We start from the raw sequence: 19,812 nt of genomic DNA, 5'->3' as shown, positions 1-19,812 counted from the left end.
GGGTGGCGATGGACAGCTAGAGGCTGCCGGTGGCGATGGACAGCTAGAGGTGACCGGTGGCGATGGACAGCTAGAGGCGACCGGTGGCGATGGACAGCTAGAGGAAACCGGTGGCGATGGACAGCTAGAGGAGGCTGGTGGCGATGGACAGCTAGAGGCAGCCAGTGGCGATGGACAGGTAGAGGCGACCGGTGGCGATGGACAGCTAGAGGCGACCAGTGGCGATGGACAGCTAGAGGTGGTCAGATAGCTAGAGGAGGCTGGTCGTGATGGACAGCTAGAGGCGACCGATGGCGGTCAGACAGATAGAAGTGGTCAGACAGTAGGAGGCGGTGGTTCTTCTATTGTATTTCAGGTGGTCCTCTTGAAAACGTTAATGGCTCAGTCAGTCACCAGACTTTGGGTTGTAATTTCCACCAGAATCTTAACTAAAGACATCCATCAAACCTTCTTGTCCTTCAGGAAGCTGAAGAGTGACTCAGCTGTTGTAGTTCTGGGTCGGTTTACACAATTAACTACAACAAACTGAACCGTTTCACCCCCGCCCTATCTGTATTTGATATTTACTGCCTTGTTGGCGTTACTGTGTTCGGCTCTTGATGCGTCACACTTCAGAGTGATCACGGAAAAAGCAGAAGAGACCCGAGTAATTTTTTGAATATTTTATTATTCATTTTAAATCTGTGTAAATGTTTTAACATGCAAGAAAACAAGCACGTTTTTATCCCTGAGTTCTTCCTGCAGTGCAATTACATGAATAATGGATAAAGTGTTTAATGTTTTTACCTATAGGTTAACCCGTTTTTTAAATTGCTTTATGCTTTTCTGGTCAGGATTTTGTAATTGTAAAATAACCGACCTACTGATGACCCTCTTCATCAACATTTAGAGCTCAATTCTGTTATTGTACTAAAGAGAGCAGCCAAGAAAAGAAAACCTGCAAACAAATATCATTTATATACATTATAAATATCTCTGGTCCCAGCATTAAACCTTGTGGAACACCACATGTTACTCTTCTTAACTGTGAGTATTATTGATTATTACATATTGTCCAAAAAAAGATTTTTAGCCAATGATTTGGAACACCTCCTGTTCCATATGGTTCACACATGCTACAAACCCTGTAAAATATCAAGGTTTTCTTTGGAAACCTTCGTAACAAATGAGTCAGAAGAGGAAGTCAGGGAAGAACAAGCCAAAATGTTTTGAACAATTTAACGTAAAAGTCATGTTCTTTGGAGTTTGATGTTCTGCCAAACATTAATCGATGTTAGTACTGATTAACCAGCCTGTTAACGAGATGAGAAGCTTCAGGTTTAGTTCATTTCTCCGCATCTTAAAATAAAACGTTTTAGCGCCGGTGTTCTCGTCGTTTTCGGCTGTATGGCTCCAACATGAGCTGATACCTGCAGAAACATCTGTCAGCGAAGGGCAGAGACCCTTTGACCCGAGTCAGTTTCCGTCTGGGTTGGCGTTTGTTCATTTTACTGCTCACACAAACACACACCTCGAAGGTTGCAGCTCCGGCACAGCTTTAAATACTGTTGACCTGCAGCCCTCAGGTTGCTACTGTTGTTTAGAAAACACAACTTTTTTTTTTTTTTTTCCATAAAACGCAAATCACTAAAGGGCACTGAAGCCCAAAATATCACCTGCAGCAACAGGTGTGTTCAAACAAAGGGATTATTTTGTTAGTTTTTAAGGTTATGTGTCAGGAGATGACTAAAACGTCCCAATATTTCACTCATTTTTTGCACCTAGTACACATAAATGTCAGCTTACAGCCTAAATGAGCCAAGCTTTTCCTTTAACGCTCAATAAAACTTAGTTTAGAGCCAATTTTTTTGCCTTTCTCTGCAACTAAAAAAGTAAGCAATTTTGCTATGCTATTGAGGTTAAGATTAAATACATTTTTATTTCATGTTTTTGTTTTCTTTTGATTAAAATTACACATATTTCTTTATATTTTTCAGGTGTATCGACTGTTATTACTAATCATTTTTCCCAATCAGTGAGGCAGTGACCAGCTATGAAAACTTGTAAAATGTCAGTGGAATGCTTCTTTTATTAATGTTTTTAGCTTTCATAATGTAAAAAAACAAAATGCTGCATATTAGCTGAGTATATTCAAACAACACAATTAGTTAATATTGATAAATGTTTGTAATGTTGTGTTAAAAAAAAACCCCAAAACAAATCCAGAGTTTTGGAGAGTACTTAAAAAATAACTACAGACGAGCACTTCCTCTTAGAAAATCAACAGCTAATATGCAAAATACAAACAATAAAAGCCCCACAGTGCAGAGGTGTGAACATCATTTTAGCTTTTTTCCAGGAAGGACCTTGCAGGTGTGAGCAGCTGCTAAAGCCGGACTCTTGTCTCCTCTTCTGCTGCATCTCTTGGTCATTACCTGCTTCCCTGCAGCTGCAGGTTGGTTCTCCGATGGTTCTCCGCCTCTGGTGTTCTCCGCAGCTTCCTGCAGTTTAACAATGACTCAGTCCTTCTGCTGCTGCAGCTCCAGGCTCTTCGAGGCTTCTCCATATCTTTGTTTGTTGCTCGGTCTACCATTGTTGAAGGCTGGACTGGACCAGATCAGACGGGCTTGGCTTAGTTCCTGGAGGGATCCTTTCCAGGTGGAAGGTGCGACTCCCCTCAGCTTCACTGGCTGCACCTGCGAAGGTGGTGGCAGATCACCACTGAGGTTCACACAAGGGCTGATGGTCTGCTGAGGGATTCTTATCTTTGTTGTTTGTTTTAATATTAAAACAAAAAGTTAAACCTAACGAGCTAGTTCGTAACAGATGCCGATCTGCTCCAGTCTCACGTTTTCTTCTTTCACACAGACAAAAAAGAAGAGACTCAGACTTTCGCAGATTTCCTAAAAACTTTTATTTTAAAAAGTGTTTTTTAAAAAAAATGTACCAACAAGCACTTCCCCTTTTTTTTAAAAAAAGCAACAGCTAAAATGCCATAAAGGAAAAAAAAAAAAAAAAAGCCACAGCAAAAACAATTTAAAGTGGAGAGAAGCTCTGCTGCTTTGAACCACTTACAAGAGGAAGGGTAAAAATCTTTAAACAAACATCAGTGCTAACAAACACACACTTTAAGTTAAAGAACTAAGCAGAGAGGACAGAAAACGAAGCTTGTCTAACTTCCTACATGGTGATTTTTAATTCTTTTAGTCAAAAACTTTTTTAATGCTACAATTAAGTCAACTTTTGGCTGTTAATTTGCTGCATTTGTAATGTGTCCAGACATTATTCTTTAAGCATATTTAAGTGCCTTTTTTATATATATATTTTGAAGTTAAAGCATCTCATTTACCACATGTTGACTGGACAAATATGTGGAAAAGCAACAAAACTAACAAACTGCGAGGTGGTAGTATATCATGACACTAAAAAGATATGCTTTAAACATCAGTGCAGGTCAGATAACTGCAACTACACACGGTTATTAAAGGCTACATGTTCTGTACAAAACACTGTAAATAAATAGAAGAAAAACAAAGAAGCACACCTCTTGTATGCACAGAGCGCAGCCAGAAAGCGAAGCAAAGGAACAGTCGATCAATAAGTTACAGTGGTTTTTACCTATAAAATACATTTATCTGCTGTTTCCACAAAAGCAGTCCCCGACAGACTGAGTTTTAGAGACGGATGTCTTTTCCAGTGCTGCAAGTATTTCTCATCACTTTTTCCCCATCAGACAAAGTGCGGCTGTTATCAGACGCCCTCAGTTTGCACGTCACAGTAAGAGGAGGCTCGGTTACGTCACGGATCACGTAGTGCACGTCGCCGTAGGTCAGGTCTTTGGCATGGACGTAAGGCTCAGAAACCAGAAGCATCTTCAGCTCGCGGGGCGAAGGGGGGGTTAGGGCTGTTCACCCGTGGAAAGTTTCACATTTAAGCGGCGACTCGATCAGGGAAGAACAGCCTCACGGGCCAAACACAGTGTTAACCTCAACAGATTGTCAGTGCTGTACAACAGGTACTTATAAAAAAAAAAAACCCTCAAACTATCATTTTCTTGGACCACTTTTAGATTTGATAACAACATGCTTTCGCAGTGGCACTGTTTCAAAAACCTCGTTTTTCCCCTTCCTTAAACCTTATTAAAATGATTTTTTTTTATTGAAAGTGGAAGAGTTGGATCGCAGCATAAAGCCTTTCTGTCAAACCCCAAATGTTCTCAGAGGCGTTGGGATTCTGTAATCGATCCGTGTGCAAAAATGGTGTTTCCTGGACCTCCAGCTGTTTTCCTTTGTCATCACGTAAGAGCTTGTTTATTGAAGAACCGCCTCCTGTTAGCTGCTGACCGCGTCGTTTCGAGTTAAACACCTCGTTGCCTGCAGGTGAGACACAATAATCCCGGCAGTGGAAGGCTCTTACCTATTTGCTTTGTTGAACTGAGGTGGTGACTTTGTTGTTTTTGATCGGGCAGTGCAAGTTTAAGTTGGAGTGCAATAATCTAAAAGTCACAGAGGTTTGCACAAAATACACCAAAGGAAAATGGCTTTTTAATTTAAAGTTTTCTGTTCATAAGTGCAAGATCTTCCACCCCGTTTTTAGGGGGTTTCGGTAAATAAATGGTTTTATTTTAAGCATATTTTTTTTTAATTCCAGCGTGGCTGATTGTTGCTCACGACATAAAAACCTCTCAAACCTGAACAACGGTCAGCGTGACACCATTTAAATCCTTAAAGCTATTTGAAGGGGATTGCTGCAAGACAGAGGTCGCCCTTTTTTGCTTTGTCTCATGTTTTTTTTTTTGCTTATCTTCATTTGCATAAAACAAGTAGCATTAAGGGATTTCTCAGCGTCTTTGCATAAGTAAAAAAAGCACTAAATGTGCGTAAAGAGGCCTAACTTTATTATTGCCGTCATCTACATCAACTGTTTGATGATGACTTGGATTCTAACGATTAAGAAAAAAACACTTTAAACTGCTTAAATATAAACTTTGGAAACAACAGTTCAGGCATATATTTTACTTTCACCTGCAGTTTTTAATCACGTGTTAATATATTCAATCGAGGTGAAAATTTGATTAACATTTAGGAATAAATAATTGGAACATAATATCCAAAAGTATTTCTATATTATGATCCCAAGAATATATTAAATAGATTTACATGAATGATTTTGGTTCTATGGTTTTGCCACTACATAAGTCAATAAATTGTATATTTTTTCACAACCTAATGTTAGTTTTTGTTAATATCTGAAGAAAACAGGTTTTTTTCTAAAAGTCTACATGACACACAACTCTCTTATATATTATTAGTCCAGCATTTAATATAGTTTGGTTTATATTAAGTCTAAATTATGTATTGATTACAGTTGCCAAGCTTTACACCCCATTAAACAATTATTAAGAGAGATATTAGGTTTAGGATTAATTATTTTCTCTTTTTTTCCATTTTGACTGCTTGTTTGTAATGCTCTTGGTGAAACATGAGGTGTTTTTTTTCTATCATTAAAGAGTAATGACCAGCATTTTACTCAGTGTTGCAGCATGATGTCAGTTCATTCAGCCTGGCACTTAAAACCGGACAAAACTCACGGAGTCCAGTGTTGCTATTTACAATATAAATGAGTAAAAATAAATAGAAACGCACACCTACCACAGATTAACATGTTCAACATGACAGGGAAAAACTAAGAAATGCTGTCAGCCCATCAGCCCCACAGCTGGATGATCTTTGCTTTCCAGCCATTCGAGTCCGCCTGAATGCGGCGCCCCGCTCATCTGCTGAAACAGCTCCTCCGCCGCAGTGCATTCATACTTGCTCTGCTGCTGGTTGGGGTCAAACAGCAGGTTGGTGTCCAGCGCGTTCAGGTCGTTGATGCTGCTGGAAAGCTCCGACGTCATTCTGATTTCGCAGGGGAAGTCTGTCCCTCCTGCAGTCAGCTCAGATACCTGATCCACGAGGCCGCTGCCTGTCAGGAGGTGCCGCGCGCTGCTGAAATCCAACTGCTGCTGCCGCTGTAGCTCTTCCTGCTGCTGCTGAGAGCTCAAAGCTAACATTAAAGACTGATGCTGCTCTCCAGAGGCAGGCTGGGTTTGGCTGTTGCCTGCTGAGAGAATCATTTCTTCATTTATAGTGCTTTCCAAGAGGTAATTTGGCCTCTGTGAGATACAGCTGCTGGTGGAGTTAGGGGTCATCAGGTTCAGCTGGTTATCAGTGCAGGTGAGGCTGGACTTGGACTCCAGGATCTGGGTGAGGTTCATCCGTGCCGTGTAGGTGGAGGGTAAATTATGAATGCCTAAGCCTCGCACCGTGTCACCGTTGTCTCCTTCGAGCTTGTTCAGAAGGACACTGGTGATGTTTTTGCTGCTGCACGGTTGGTTCGGCGCCGACAGGACTTCAGACTGCATCATGATGTTGAGCGGCACGGAGCGGCTCCTCTGAGCCATGCTGCTGGCCCCCGGGTTTGTCTTGCTGTTGGAAAAGATGTTTAACATTTCAGGTGTTACAGGAGAACTGAAGGGAGACACCACCGAGCGCGGGACGTTGGGGAGAGCGTTGTTCCCACTTAGATTCCTCTGATGCACCGCTGGGCTCACGCTGCGACATCGGAAAGTTGCAGCAGACGTGTTGGAGGTTTTATTGTCCAGAGGAGCCGGCACGGCGAAACCCTCCTGCTTGGACATGCTGGCTACCTGCTGCTGCACAGGGGAGATGGGAGTCAAGCGGCCACAGTGGCCGTCGTGGTGGCGTGCATGAGGAACGGCAAAGGCGTGAGGCTTCTGAAAATGCTCGTCCATCAGGCCTCGGTAGCCGGTGAGGATTCCCACTCCGCTGTTCGACTTGTTTAAAGTCCCACCGCCGCCGCCGCTGCTGCTGTAGCTGTTACTCATCCACTCCAGCCTCGCCTTGTCTGGGTGGGTGGCCATCGGCCTCTGCATGGGTTTGACGGGGCTGCTGGAGATGGGGCTGCTGTCGTGGAAACAGGTCATGCTGGAGTTGATGGGCGTGAACGCGAAAGGGTTCCTGCACTCCACGGGACTCGGGGGAACGGTGCTGCTGCAGTTGGAGTGCGGGGTCCCCACGGGGGTGTGGCGGCTGCTTCCCAGAGTGCTGTCCACCGGGGTTGTGGAGGCGATGTGGGAGCAGGGGCTCTCTCCGGTGAAGTTCTGGGCTCCTCCCATCATCTCTGATGTGGGTGTGGGAGTTTGGATCAGGTGGCTGTTGTTGCTCGCAGTATGATAGAAAGCAGTCATGACCTGATTGGTGGATGTTAGGTTGTCTGGCATCAGAGCGTGCGGGCCTTGGAGGCTGCCACAGTTTCCAAACTGCTGCAGCTGTTTAAGCTTCATCTGCTCCTCCATCTGAACCAGCTCCTCCACAATGCTGTCCTGAGTCACGTCGTCATCAAAGGAAAAGTAGTCCATGTGCTCCTGCGCCGTGAGCTGACTGGATGACGCTTGGTTTAAAAACTGCAGGGCGTCATTAGCAGGATCGGACTGAGCGTATGTTTGGTGTTGAGCTCTTTCCAGGCTTCCTGTCATTGAGTTTGAACCTGTGTGTTTTTGAAACCCAGGGTTAGCGGCATGCCCGTTACCCGCCGTGTGCTCCGGCTGTTCTTGTAATAATGCGTCACTGACTGATGCACCAGTTTCCATAACAATGGAAGTGTTGCTTCTCAGCGCCGAGCTAAGTGTTTTGGCAACAGAGTCGAAGCAGCTAGCTCTGACAGAGGAAGTGCTTTGTGTGTCGACTTGAGCGGACAAGACAGAGCTCATCTTCATCTCCACATCCTGTGAGACTGGCGCACTGTCAGGCCTCCCTGTTGTACCTGGGCTGGAGACGTAACCAACCATGCTTCTGATGTTGTATCCAGGAGCGCCATCTACTGGCTGCTGGGACATAAAAACCTTTTTAACTGGTGAAAGGTCTGGACTGAGGCCTGAGCGTTTCCTGAGGCTCTTCGTTGCTAAAAAACCTTCCTCTGCTTGGAGGCCTTCAAACGATGATAGTCTGCTGGTGTTTACTGAAGTAACAGTGCTGTTATTCTGAGAGGGAGAAGATAAGTGCAAAGTGCTGGTTTTATTTGAGCTGTTATTGCTGCTTACAGCCACAGTGTTGGCGCCTGATGGAGACTTTCCACTGCAGCTAGTGTTGGTTGTTTCCTCCAGACCAAGGAAGCCTTTAGTTTGAGGTATGGGCACACTGGCGGCTCGCTGTCCAGCACCTCCAGCCCTATTTGCTCCTTGGGTCTTAACTTGACTGCTGGAACTTTGCATCTGGCTGTTTTGATGTATAGCTTCGACTTCCATTTCAACATCCACGCTCTGAGGGTCGACGATTGGCCCAGGCTCAGCCACCGGGGTCAGGATGGGCACCACAGAAGCGACGCCTGCGGATGCCGGCCGCAGTGTGGCGTTTGTAAGGGACGTGGTTTCCCTGCTGGTAGGAGCCAGCGATATCGCTGCCATCTTGACCAAACTGACCGGGCTGACGTGACACGTAGTCATCACGGTCTTAATGGGGCTGTTGGCGATGATCATAGTGGAGGGCGAGCGCAGCGTGATGGCAGAGGTGACTGAAGGTTTGGGCAGGATCTGAGCGTAGCGCTGCCGAGCCGTGCGCTCCCCCACCGGACTGGTTAGAACGGTCTGGATTGGTTTGGGGCCCGGCTTCATTGCCTGAACTGGCTGCGACACCATTTGGAAGTTAATAGGCAGAACTTTGCTCTCCACTGTTCCCACAGGACTCGGTGACATCAGCTGCCTGCTCTTCTGCACCTGCAGAGAAAAAGATCGATCAGGACACGAAAGCTGGACATTTCAGATGATATCACAAGGTTTTGGACATCACTGTGGAAAATCTACTTGTTAAGCTTCACATTTTCTACGTACAGTACTGTACAAAACACACAAACCAGCCTGACTTTCTTTATACTTTCCCTCTAAGGATCCAGACTTTTATGTGAAATGGGTAAAAATGCAGCAAAAGTCCACAGAATAACCTCAAAAAGTCTCTCACAGCCTGAAGAACTTTTGACCAAGACTTATTTAAAAGATATTACAAGAAACTGTGACTCATTGTAAGTAAAACAGAAAGGGGTCGCGATACAGAAATGTTTGTACATATATTTGTAAAAAGCTAATTTGATTTATTCAGTAGTTTTTGGTTGAGAACAACAAAACACCGAAGTAGACAATAATGACTAAAGGCTGAGGTTAGGATTATTAAAATGACAAACAACAAAAAAAGTTACTTACAATCAGCCTTTTCTGTACATATACCACCTTATACTGTTTTTTGTTTAATTACAAAACTAATTTTTATGCACACTTTGTCCCTGCAAGTTACTTGATGCAGGAAGTAAAACCTTAACGACAGATTTTTATGTTGCTATGTGACGTTAAATACAACCCTGCAGTCAGAATGGGCTTATTACTCTACATATGCTGACACACATATGTTGTATTTCTGTCTGTGATGCACAATGAGAGTGGTGTTTTCTCACCGTGATGGGACTCGGGACAGCTGCCACCACAATGCCGATAGTTGGCTGAGGTGAGGGCGTGGTGGGGCTGCTGCAAAGCCCACAGTCATCCACCCTCTTAGCTTGTCCGTCTCCGGGTAAAGGAGAGTGCAGCTTCTGCTCCTGTTGCTTCCTCTGAATCTTCCTCTGCAGCTGCTGCTTCGCGTCCACAGACGGCGACGAAAACATCGTCACCTGAGGCTGAAAGGGGTGAGCCTCTGACGTGGGGACAAAGGCTGAAATGGTCTGAGGTGCTTTGACCTCTGGAGAAAATAAGAGACAAATATAGTTTTTTTAATGCTCATACCTTCTTTAAAATATCACAATGCCATAATACAATTTTTTACTCCTTTTGATATTACAAATTTTGCATATACATGTCAATCTAACAACAAAATTCAGTCTTTTTGCATTTCAGATGGCCAAAACTACTCAAAATGTCAAAAAAGCCCATAAAGAATATTAGAAAGAAGTCCCCAGACATTTTACTTTTGCTGTAATAGACCAAGGCTAATAAAAAATCAGAAGATTTCCACATCTGATACAGAAGATCTAAACCCAGAGCTTCTAGAGAAGCGGTGTCCAATCCTGGGCCTCGAGAGCCGCTATCCTGCATGTTTTAGTAATTTCTTTGCTTTTACAGACCAGATTTGAATGAATCGGTGATTATTATGCTTCTGCAGAACCTAAAGACCTGCTGAAGAGCAGAGAAACAACTAAAACATGCAGAACAGTGGCCCTCGAGGACCAGGACTGGACGCTGCTGCTCCGGGGAAACCAATGAGAGCAGTAAGCACAGTACCCAGCAGCTGCCACCAGGTGTCGCCACCACCTTCTTCTCTTCAGCTTTAACTTTCCTACCTGTTGCCCAGCCGCTCATTATGGTGAGAGCTGCCAGCGACTTGTTGCTGATGTAGTGGCTGTCGACCAGGAAGCGAGCCAAGTCTTCGACAGCGTCAAACTGGCGCTTCAGCACCTTCTGGGCCCACTCGCACACAAGATCACAGGCTGCAAATCGCATTTCCTCCTTGATGCCGCTCAGCTGGCAGGGCGAGTCCAGCATGTCGCAGTGGAGCTGCACACAGCAGATATGGTTAAACAGACGGAGACGGACAGGTGTTTACCGGTGCAGCGATGAGAAACGTGTCGATATGCTTACTCCATCTGGTGTTTTATGGAGATCCAGAGTGGGCAAAGACGGCATGTGAACATAAGGCCTCTTTCTTAGTCCACTGTAGCAATATGTGAGTCCGTGTTAAGACCAAAACACAAAGTGATTCCACATAACATCTAAAAATGGATATATCATATTATCTCTGCTGGAACAGCCAGCAGTGATGTAAAGGTTATAAAATACAGTTTGGAGTTATAAGACCGCAGTGATCCACTTTCCTGCTCATTATTAAATCGTTAAAAATGTTTCTCCAAACTGTGGTCAATCAAAGCTCTGTCTACAACAGGTAAGCTATTCATTGCTCGTATCTTTTCCGCAGAACCCCAACAGAAAAGATCCCCTCTCCAGCCCGCGAAGGTCATGAACACATACTGGTGTTTGGACTTTGACGTCACAAACTCAACAGCAAAAAACAAAAAAAAAACAAAAGTGAGCATGAAGGTCAAGATCACAAAGACTCCCCGAGGGTCTCTGCATTATGCCTGTGCCTTTGAATCGGAGGGGAGTGGGGGGGGCTTCATTTCATTTCACGTCTATATTTAGAGAGCAAATGAACTGCTGCAGCAGATGGTCTGAGACCAGACACACACACACGGGCCTGACAGATACAGCCCATTCCAGTAAAGGATATTTGGATTTTCCTCTCATGCCCAGGCGGCGCGCCTTCATGTTGGGGAAGACGTTTTTCATCATCTTCCCGAAGTCTGCAGCGCTGAGCGGGTGGTAGTTCAGGTTGTCGCAGAAGCTCCTAAAACGCACAGCAACAAAACGGCATCACGCACAAAGTCCTGATTCTCACATCGTTTCGGTTCGCCCCTCGTGCCTTTTACACAGGAGCTCCACGATAAAAACCACAGGCGTCCGCGTGTGAATGTCTTCTCTTACAAATGAAACGAAACAAACTTGCATCATTCGAATCAGTTTAGTAACTGTCTGGTTGTTTCGCCGGTAAAAGCTGCGACTCTTTTTCGCCCGAATGGCAAAAGCAGGCGATACCGATTTTGTCCGTTTCTGTGCGCGATTATCTGTCTGTTAGCAAAATATCCCATAAACCAGCGGACGGATTTCAATAAAATGTGCGGAAAGTAATTACTGGATGTACATCTTCAACTGATTAACTTTTGGAGTCAATCCAATTCAAGATGGCCGCCACAGCCAACTGACCCTTTAAAACACAAAAATGGCTATAACTCAGTTTTAAAGTTACTGAGCTAAGATGTGGTGTGGTAGTAGCTGAGATTAACACCCAACACACATTCTGAGCTCATCAGACTGTTCCTGATTTACGTTAACATTTTTTAATCTATAATGGTTTGGAGTCAGTTCTGTCTGTTAGCAAAATATCTCACAAACCACTGGAAGGATTTTATTGAAACTTTCAGGGCTTGTTCATTGGATGTTCATCTACAACTGATTAAGGTTTGGAGTCAACCCAATTCAAGATGGCTGCCATAGCCAACTGACCTTTTAAAACACAAAAAATTAGATGTGGTGGTAGCTGAGAGTCATCCACAGCACATACTCTGATTGTGATGAGATTGAGCTATTTTCAAGGTTTGAGCAAAGCCGCTATAACGTTTCTCGACGTAAGATGATATTAGTCAAAAACTTTAGCATGAAAGGCGGCGGGTGATATGCGTTCCTTTTTAGAAATGCTAGGCCTTTAATTTAGGTTGTTATAAAACAAAATTACATAACGTGATATAAAATGATCAGGTACAAATGAGCTAAATCAGACCTATTTCTCTCACATTTCGAAACAAACTTCTATAATTAAGTACAGCGCCTTTCTGTGAGCTGTCCCGAAGGCGCCAGCGCTTCTACGCGGTGCGGTATTTCTGTCCTCGTGGAGTTAAAAAGATGAAAAAAGTTACATAAGAGCGTCAGAGCATTTCAATGAGCGTCTCAGATTTTCCATTCTAATATTACCAGCACATGCTGCTCTCTGATTCTCATGCCTGCTGCATCTATTTATACTGACACTTTAGCCTGCAGTAATGTGGAGCAGGACGAGGCACGAACGCCGCTAGCCGTTGTCTTTTACAGAAAGCATAATGTGTGTTACAACAACAGAAAAAAAAGTCTGACTTGTCAGAAGGGAAGTTCGAGCTTGACGTTTTCTCTGCAGAGAAAACCGAACTCTGTCTGTTTGTACGTACTTGTATTCATCGTAGACCTCCTGCTTGGGAAGGGAGGTCTCCGGGTATTCCTCCAAATGGTCCCGGATCCAGCTGAACGCATGCATCTGCTGCGTGCGGCTCGATGACAGGGCGCTCTGGTCACTGAGAGAAAGATCTGGGTCACTGACGGGCAAAAGACAAACGGTACCTGGCTGATTCATTCTTCTGCAAACCCTTATTCCTACCTGGAATAAAGTTACAGATGAGACATTCTTCATGTTTTAATTAGGGTTGAAAGTTTTACCGTGAACCTTGATGGGCGGGTGCATTTAAGATGGACCAAAGATCTCACAGAATCACAAATATTTTAAAATCAAATAAACAGAAATACTGTTATAGCTACAAATCTGTCTTCTTTCATGTAATCATTCAGGTTAACGCCTGTTTCTGAGTGTCTGAGTTGTTTCATGAGGGTATTTTCTTACCTTTTCTCCGCAGAGCTGCTCGGACCAGAAGGCAACTTGAGGTAGAGGTAGAGCTTTTCGATGTCCGAGAACTTCTCCACATCTTGCTGCAGACGTTACAAAGACAAAAAGGACAGCAGACAGATGTAGTTTCTTTTTTTCCGTTGTCCACTAGAAGACGTTTTCTGCCTAGATGTACAACTAGTTTCGAAAAAGTCGGGATGTTGTTAAAATGCATCTGATCAGATTTGAAGTTTTTTGTAAACCAAGTTCTTTCTATGAACTAAAGCAGAGAGGGACCATCAGGCCTGTTTTCAGAACACAGGTTAAAGCCTGCCTCTCTGATGGTATGGGGGTGCATTAGTGTCTATGGCTCCAGATGTTGTTAAACTTCATCCTGCCTCCATTTTACTAGAAGAGGAGAAGAGGAGTCCAGGTGCTGGACTGTCCCGCCTGCAGTCCAGACCTCTCAGCAGAAGAAAACATTCGACTCATCATGAAACAAAGAAGACTGAGGACTGCTGAACAACTAGAGTCCTCCATCAGACAAGGACAGGGACAACATTGTCCTCCAAACCCTCCAGCAGCTGCTCTCTTCAGGTCCCAGATGTTTCCAGGCTGGTGTTAGAACTTCAGAGGGAAACATGACCGTGTCCAACTTTTCTGAGATGTGCTGCTGCCAGAAAATCCTTTAATTAATTTTTCAGTTTCAACCTTTGATATGTTTACTATGTTCTAATGTGACTAAATTTTGGCTTTACAGGATTTGCAAGTCATCATATTTGGGTATTATTTACATTCTACACAACGTCCCAACTTTTTGAAAACCGGGTTGTAAAAGGAGAAGTGCTTGAAAATAAAATAAATCATGATCAGTCTTAAAATCAGTTCTGGATAGATCACCGGCTTCTATTTCTGTTAAGAATAAACGCCTCCTTGAGCACTTAATAACATTTGTTTTAATTTACACGCTATAACATTACATTACTTTTAACAATTTTAAGCAATTAATCAATTTAGCCAAACTTTTAGTGACTCAGGATTGTGGCAAAACCCTCACCCCTGAGCTCAGGGTTGGTAAAAAAAATCAACCTCGGATCCGACAGCTGGATGAACTCTTCACTGGTTTCAGCTTCGTGTTTTTGCTCGAGCAGCACTTGCACATATTCAGAGCGGTAAGGAGCCGCAGACAGGACAGGGAGCCTGCAGGATGAATCTAAACCTGCTGTCCTGAGACACAACATGGCCTCAGTCAGACCTTCAGCCTCTAAACGAAATCCAAAACAGTAAGAAGTCTCCGCTCAACCCCGGGTTAAAGTGGCAGACATGAAACAGCAGCAACCACAAAGTAAATATATAAGTATTAATCAGAACTTTGCACTTTAAAATCTTATTCTTGTCCAACTTTAGGCCTGTTTGTCCCCTCAGATGGTGTGTTTAATTTGAGGAGCACCTAGACTTACATTATTACCCTTTTAAAGCCATAAATGGTGGCTCAGTTGGCTGCAGGTTTGATTCCTGGCAGCAGCCTTTCTGCAGGAAGTTTGCACGTTCATCCTGTGCATCCACGAGTTTTCTCAGATACTACAATCTAAAATAATGCCTGTTACGTCTATTGGCTAAAGGATCAGATTTGAGAAAACTGAAGCACAAACGGCTGAACAACGGGATTATTTCATGTCTGACTTGTAAAGCCAAAGGTTTCAATGTGTGCAGGTAAAGCAAAGCCTGTTTTGACTTTTTCCTTCCCTTTGTTTTATAAATTAAACAACAATCGTCTATAGAAGGGTACAGGTGAAACAATGTGATCTCATATTTTGTAAAATTAGACAAATATGAGAGCCTTTCCAACATGAATTGACACATTAAATATCAAAGAACGCAAGCAGTGATAACACAAATAAACAAAAAACACGGTCAGTTTAAGGCGCAAGTGCTAATTTTTTGTTTCGAAAACAGTAAGAAGTCACGATTATTTGCAGCATTGCCTGAGAAATCTTAGATTTTAAAACGTGTCTTAGGTCTGACCGCTTACACCCAAAGTTTTATTCGAAGAAACATTTTTACAAGAACTACAGAGCTCCTTCTTGCTCAATTCAATTTGCAGCAGTCGTCATATTTTTATTTATTTATTTATTTTTTTACGCAACAACGCTCAAGCCAGGCCGCACGAGCAGAGATGTCTGAGATGTAAAATCCTAATTTACAAACCGGTTACAAACCGAAGAGTGGTTCTGATTTATGCCTCAAACGTGTCTAAAAGTGAGTTTAATGCAAATTAGTAAATAAGATTTCTGAGCTCAGAGGAGGTTTAACAAACCTGCCGGTCTGACAGGTGTGTGAGGATTACCTGCACTTTGCTTTAAAAAGGGCTGAAAACATTTTTAATCATATTTTAATCTTTAATTCTGAATTAAAAAAGGTGACTTACCAGAATGTTTTCTACTTTTGATTGAACAGATTTGCTGCAAAAAAAAAAAAAGACACAAAGCAGAAATTAGCATGAAGCCGGTGTAACATGAGCGCCTGTTTCTGAAGAGTATTTATTTATAAAGCAGAGGAATGTTTGGTATGAGATGACCCTCCCTTCAGCATCTCTCAGGTCGTGTGTTGCACCAACAGAAACGCACGTCGTCGGGAATTCATTTAATATTTGAAGATTAAAGCCGCAGCATTCCTCGAAGGCGTCTGAGTTGCGAATGACAAGACGTCTGCAGAACTGAGTTATAGCCTTTTTTTTGTGCTGGCTAATAGCAGCCATCTTAAACTGGATTGACACCAAAAGGTAATCAGGTGGAAACATACATCTGAGAGTTTCATCCAAATACGTCCAAAGGTTCATGAGATATTTTACTGACAGACAAACAGGGTTAACTCCCAGCAGAGAATGACTCTCATCGACAACCACGCCTAATTTTAGCACAATATCTGTAGAATTGACCGAATTATAGCCATTTATGTGTTTTCTACTGTCAGTTGGCTGTGGCGTCCATCTTGAATTAGATTGACTTCAAAGGTTAATTAGTTATAGAGGTACATTCGATGATCCTTCCCTGAAAGCTTCATTAAAATCTGTCCAGTCTTCATGAGATATTTTGCTAACAGACAGACAGAGGTCCTGTGCACCCTGTCAGAGCTCAAAGTGTGTGTTGAGGATCAGACTCAGCGACTACCACCAATAATTTTAACTCAACGTCTGTAAAACTGACTGAATCATAACCATTTATGAGTTTAAGTGGCGGCCATCTTGAATCAAATTAAAGATGTACATCCAATGATAATTAAATAGCATCTCCAGCAATGAAAAAACTCATGAAATCATAGCCTGAATGTAAAAAAAAAGGCTTTTATTTTGCTAAAAGCAGTAAAAACAGATGCATGAGTAGCTTGTACAGTCAGCGTCTAACGTTGCCTCTGGGACAGACGGCACGCGACGATTAAAGACTCTTACTCGACGACTCGGCGCAGGTCAGAACCAGAAGACGCTCTAAGCCCAGATAAGAACGGTTCACTTTAATTCACTGTTACCAGGTGGAGGCGGAGGATTTCCTCGGGATGCTGGAAGCCCGTCGGTAAGCTCTCTGTGAGGTAGATCCGGCAGGTAAACCGAACGGCGCCTGACGCAACAATTTGCAAGAGTTCTAAATCGGAAATGAAGAAGCGACGCAACTCGTCCTTCGGGCTCGGCGTCAGATGAACGCAGGTGTAATTCGTTCACCCGTTTCAAGGTTTGAATGAGAAACGGCGGGGAGTTTACCAGCTGCAACAAGTTACTGTAGACAGGTGGAAAAAGGACTAATGGACTTGTCGACTGCATCTCTGACTTACGAATGAACATAAAAGTTTGAACCTTATTTAAAACTGAACCTTTCTGAACCGGAGAACCTTCAGTGGTCAACTGGCGTCTGAACAGTGATGCGTTTCCGGTGAAATACTGCATTTCCTGCAGACCTTTGAACTCCTGACCCGGTTCTGCTGACCCAGCTGTTTGACATTTTATGGCTGCTTGATATTTAAATGAAATCACTCAGGTTAATCTGGAAATAAAAAGGCCAGAGCACGGCCTTAAATTATTACAGCAAAAGCAGATTTTGCACAGCATCATTAGTCAAAAATACAAAATAACTCACGTTAAGTGTCTTAATCCTCACATCTCTGAGTTTTCTGAGACATAATAAATTTTAATCTGACACAGCAGAGATCTAAGTAACACCTTTATTTCTGTAAAGCAGACTCTTAAACTGTAATTTGATAATGTTCAGGGGCAGTGAAACTAAAACGACAGCCGATATGAAAGAGAGTTTAATCAGCTCAGACAGAAAACACTCAACAGATGAGAAAGCGTGTCTGCTTTACTCAAACCTGAAAACTCCTGTATTCCATTTAAAATGACTTTAAAATTATATTTTCAATGAAAATGTACAACTTTGTTGGCAGAATCAAGCATTTCGTTCTGTTGTTCTTCAAATAACAAAATGAAACTGAAGTGTAGCAGCGACTTCTTTTTCCATGATCCACTTTTGGGTCGCGGCCCACCAGTTGAGAATCCCTGTTCCAGGCTGAGCACGCTGCCCACGTCGAACCCTCCTCGCCTCGCTTTGCACCCACCTTAGCAGCCGCCATGTTTACGATTTAATCTAAAAAGATCGGCAGGTCTGGACCAGCTCTCTGTCAGAGGGGAGCACCTGCACAGGTGTCCAAATACAGCTCTTGCACTCAAGACGAGTTAGAGACGCCCGCAACAAAACTGAGACGGGTTAGAGACGACCGCAACAAAACTGAGACAAGTTAGAGACGCCTGCAGCAAAACTGAGACGAGTTTGAGACGACCGCAACAAAACTGAGACGGGTTAGAGATGCCTGCAACAAAACTGAGATGAGTTAGAGATGTCCACAACAAAACTGAGACGGGTTTGAGACGCCTGCAACAAAACTGAGACGGGTTAGAGATGACCGCAACAAAACTGAGATGGGTTAGAGATGTCTGCAACAAAACTGATATGAGTTAGAGATGACTGTTGCACATTTCTTTTTGAACATGTTCAAAATTCAAATGGCAGGACTGTGCACCTCTGCGACCCGTGAGGAAACGGGGAACGTTTCGAGACATGTCGGAGACTCCCTCGTGAACGTTGTTTGCAAACTGGTTGCTTGCAGGGGGGAACGCCGAAGAGACGCAAGACGCTGGGAGAGGGATAACTCCTGGACCGGCATGTGGATGGATGGACGGACGGATGGATGGATGGATGGACGGACTGTGAAAATGTGTGTTTGCTTTTCGGCAAAATGTTTAACGAAGCAACTTTAAGCTTTACGTGAACTCACCAAGCAAAAATACATTTTTAATTAGTCGAAGTGATAACAAATGTCATCTAATTTAAGTGCAAAACGTACATGTTCCTGGTGATTAGTTTCCACCACTCTCTATGCTGACGTGCGCAGTCACTCATCAATTTTTACCCCAAAAAGAAACAAATATGAGGCAACCTTTGTGCACGTGGTGGCACTTTGGCTCAAACAAAACAGACTCAGGAATGAGTAATAAACACTTTATTCCTGCTCTATAACTCAGTTTTGTGCTTATTAAACCTAAAACAGATCGATAAACAAAAACTAAAAGAAAGTCTAATCGATCAGCTGTCTTGAAAATGTCAGATACTCATGACTTCTCTGTGTAAGGCAGCGGTTCGCTCCTGGTCTGATAACCTGACTGTACCAGACAATTATTTACACACAACTCACTTTGAAGTACTTTCAGTGACTTTACAGACACTCTGAGACACATGACAAGACACAATGTTCTGGACACCAAAGTTTCAAAACTGAACAAATCAGAATATTTGTAACTTATAATAATAAAATTAAAATGCACCCAGCACTTGTACTGCAGTCAATATTCAGTGTGAAGTCACTTCTAATCAGAGCAACTAATACATCAACTTAGATTTGAATTACTTTACAATTAATTATTCCAATATTAGTACTAATTATAACCTGATATAATGTGAGGCACTTACTGATTCAGCTACTGGATGATATGGAGGATATGTTTGTTTGTTTTTAGATACTAAAACGCAGTAATGAAGGATTTTAATCTACAGTAAATAAACAGGACGCAGTTTCTGTCAATGAGATTTAGTTTTATGAAATTCTGGTATCGCTGCTTCTCTAAAAAACCGCTCATTCTGCACTGTCTGAAAGGCAGGAGGATGATATTTGCCCCCAAACACATAATTTAAGCAGCTGAGAGTCTGAGCGCCTCACCAGATGGAGTTCTTGATCCGGAGCTGCAGAGCGCTGGCCTCAGCACCCTGCAGCCCGGGCAGCAGCCCCGGCAGCAGGCCGGGCAGGCTCCCCGCCCCGGGCTCCGGCTGCTGGGGATCCTCGTTGGCCATCCGCGGGTGGGCTTCCGAGCTGGACTGAACTGGACCGGTGAAGCTAAGCGGCATGGACCGGGACAGCAACGCGCCTCGCCTCCTCCTCCTCCTCCTCCTCCTCCTCCTCTTCCTCCTCCGCCGCCGCCGCTGTTGTTGTTGTTGTTCCCACCCAGTCC

At 43.5% G+C, this 19,812-nt stretch overlaps 1 protein-coding gene across 1 annotated transcript; it reads right to left on the bottom strand.

The window, feature by feature from the left end:
• Positions 1-4,612: 4,612 nt before the first annotated feature.
• On the bottom strand, positions 4,613-19,782 carry LOC108228523 (DNA-binding protein RFX7). The gene is made up of 9 exons (XM_017404095.3): positions 19,524-19,782; positions 15,691-15,724; positions 13,281-13,366; positions 12,835-12,957; positions 11,307-11,423; positions 10,661-10,745; positions 10,363-10,576; positions 9,484-9,764; positions 4,613-8,755 (listed from the first exon to the last, which is right to left on the bottom strand). The coding sequence occupies exons 1-9, from the start codon at positions 19,706-19,708 to the stop codon at positions 5,678-5,680; spliced, it is 4,203 nt and encodes a 1,400-aa protein (XP_017259584.1). The 5' UTR covers positions 19,709-19,782; the 3' UTR covers positions 4,613-5,677.
• Between the last annotated feature and the right edge of the window lie 30 nt (positions 19,783-19,812).

The sequence above is a fragment of the Kryptolebias marmoratus genome, linkage group LG15 (assembly GCF_001649575.2).
Source record: "Kryptolebias marmoratus isolate JLee-2015 linkage group LG15, ASM164957v2, whole genome shotgun sequence".
In the NCBI taxonomy this organism is placed as follows: domain Eukaryota; kingdom Metazoa; phylum Chordata; class Actinopteri; order Cyprinodontiformes; family Rivulidae; genus Kryptolebias; species Kryptolebias marmoratus.
The sequence above is the reverse complement of the archived record's forward strand: the minus strand, read 5'-3'. Positions and strand labels throughout refer to the sequence as shown.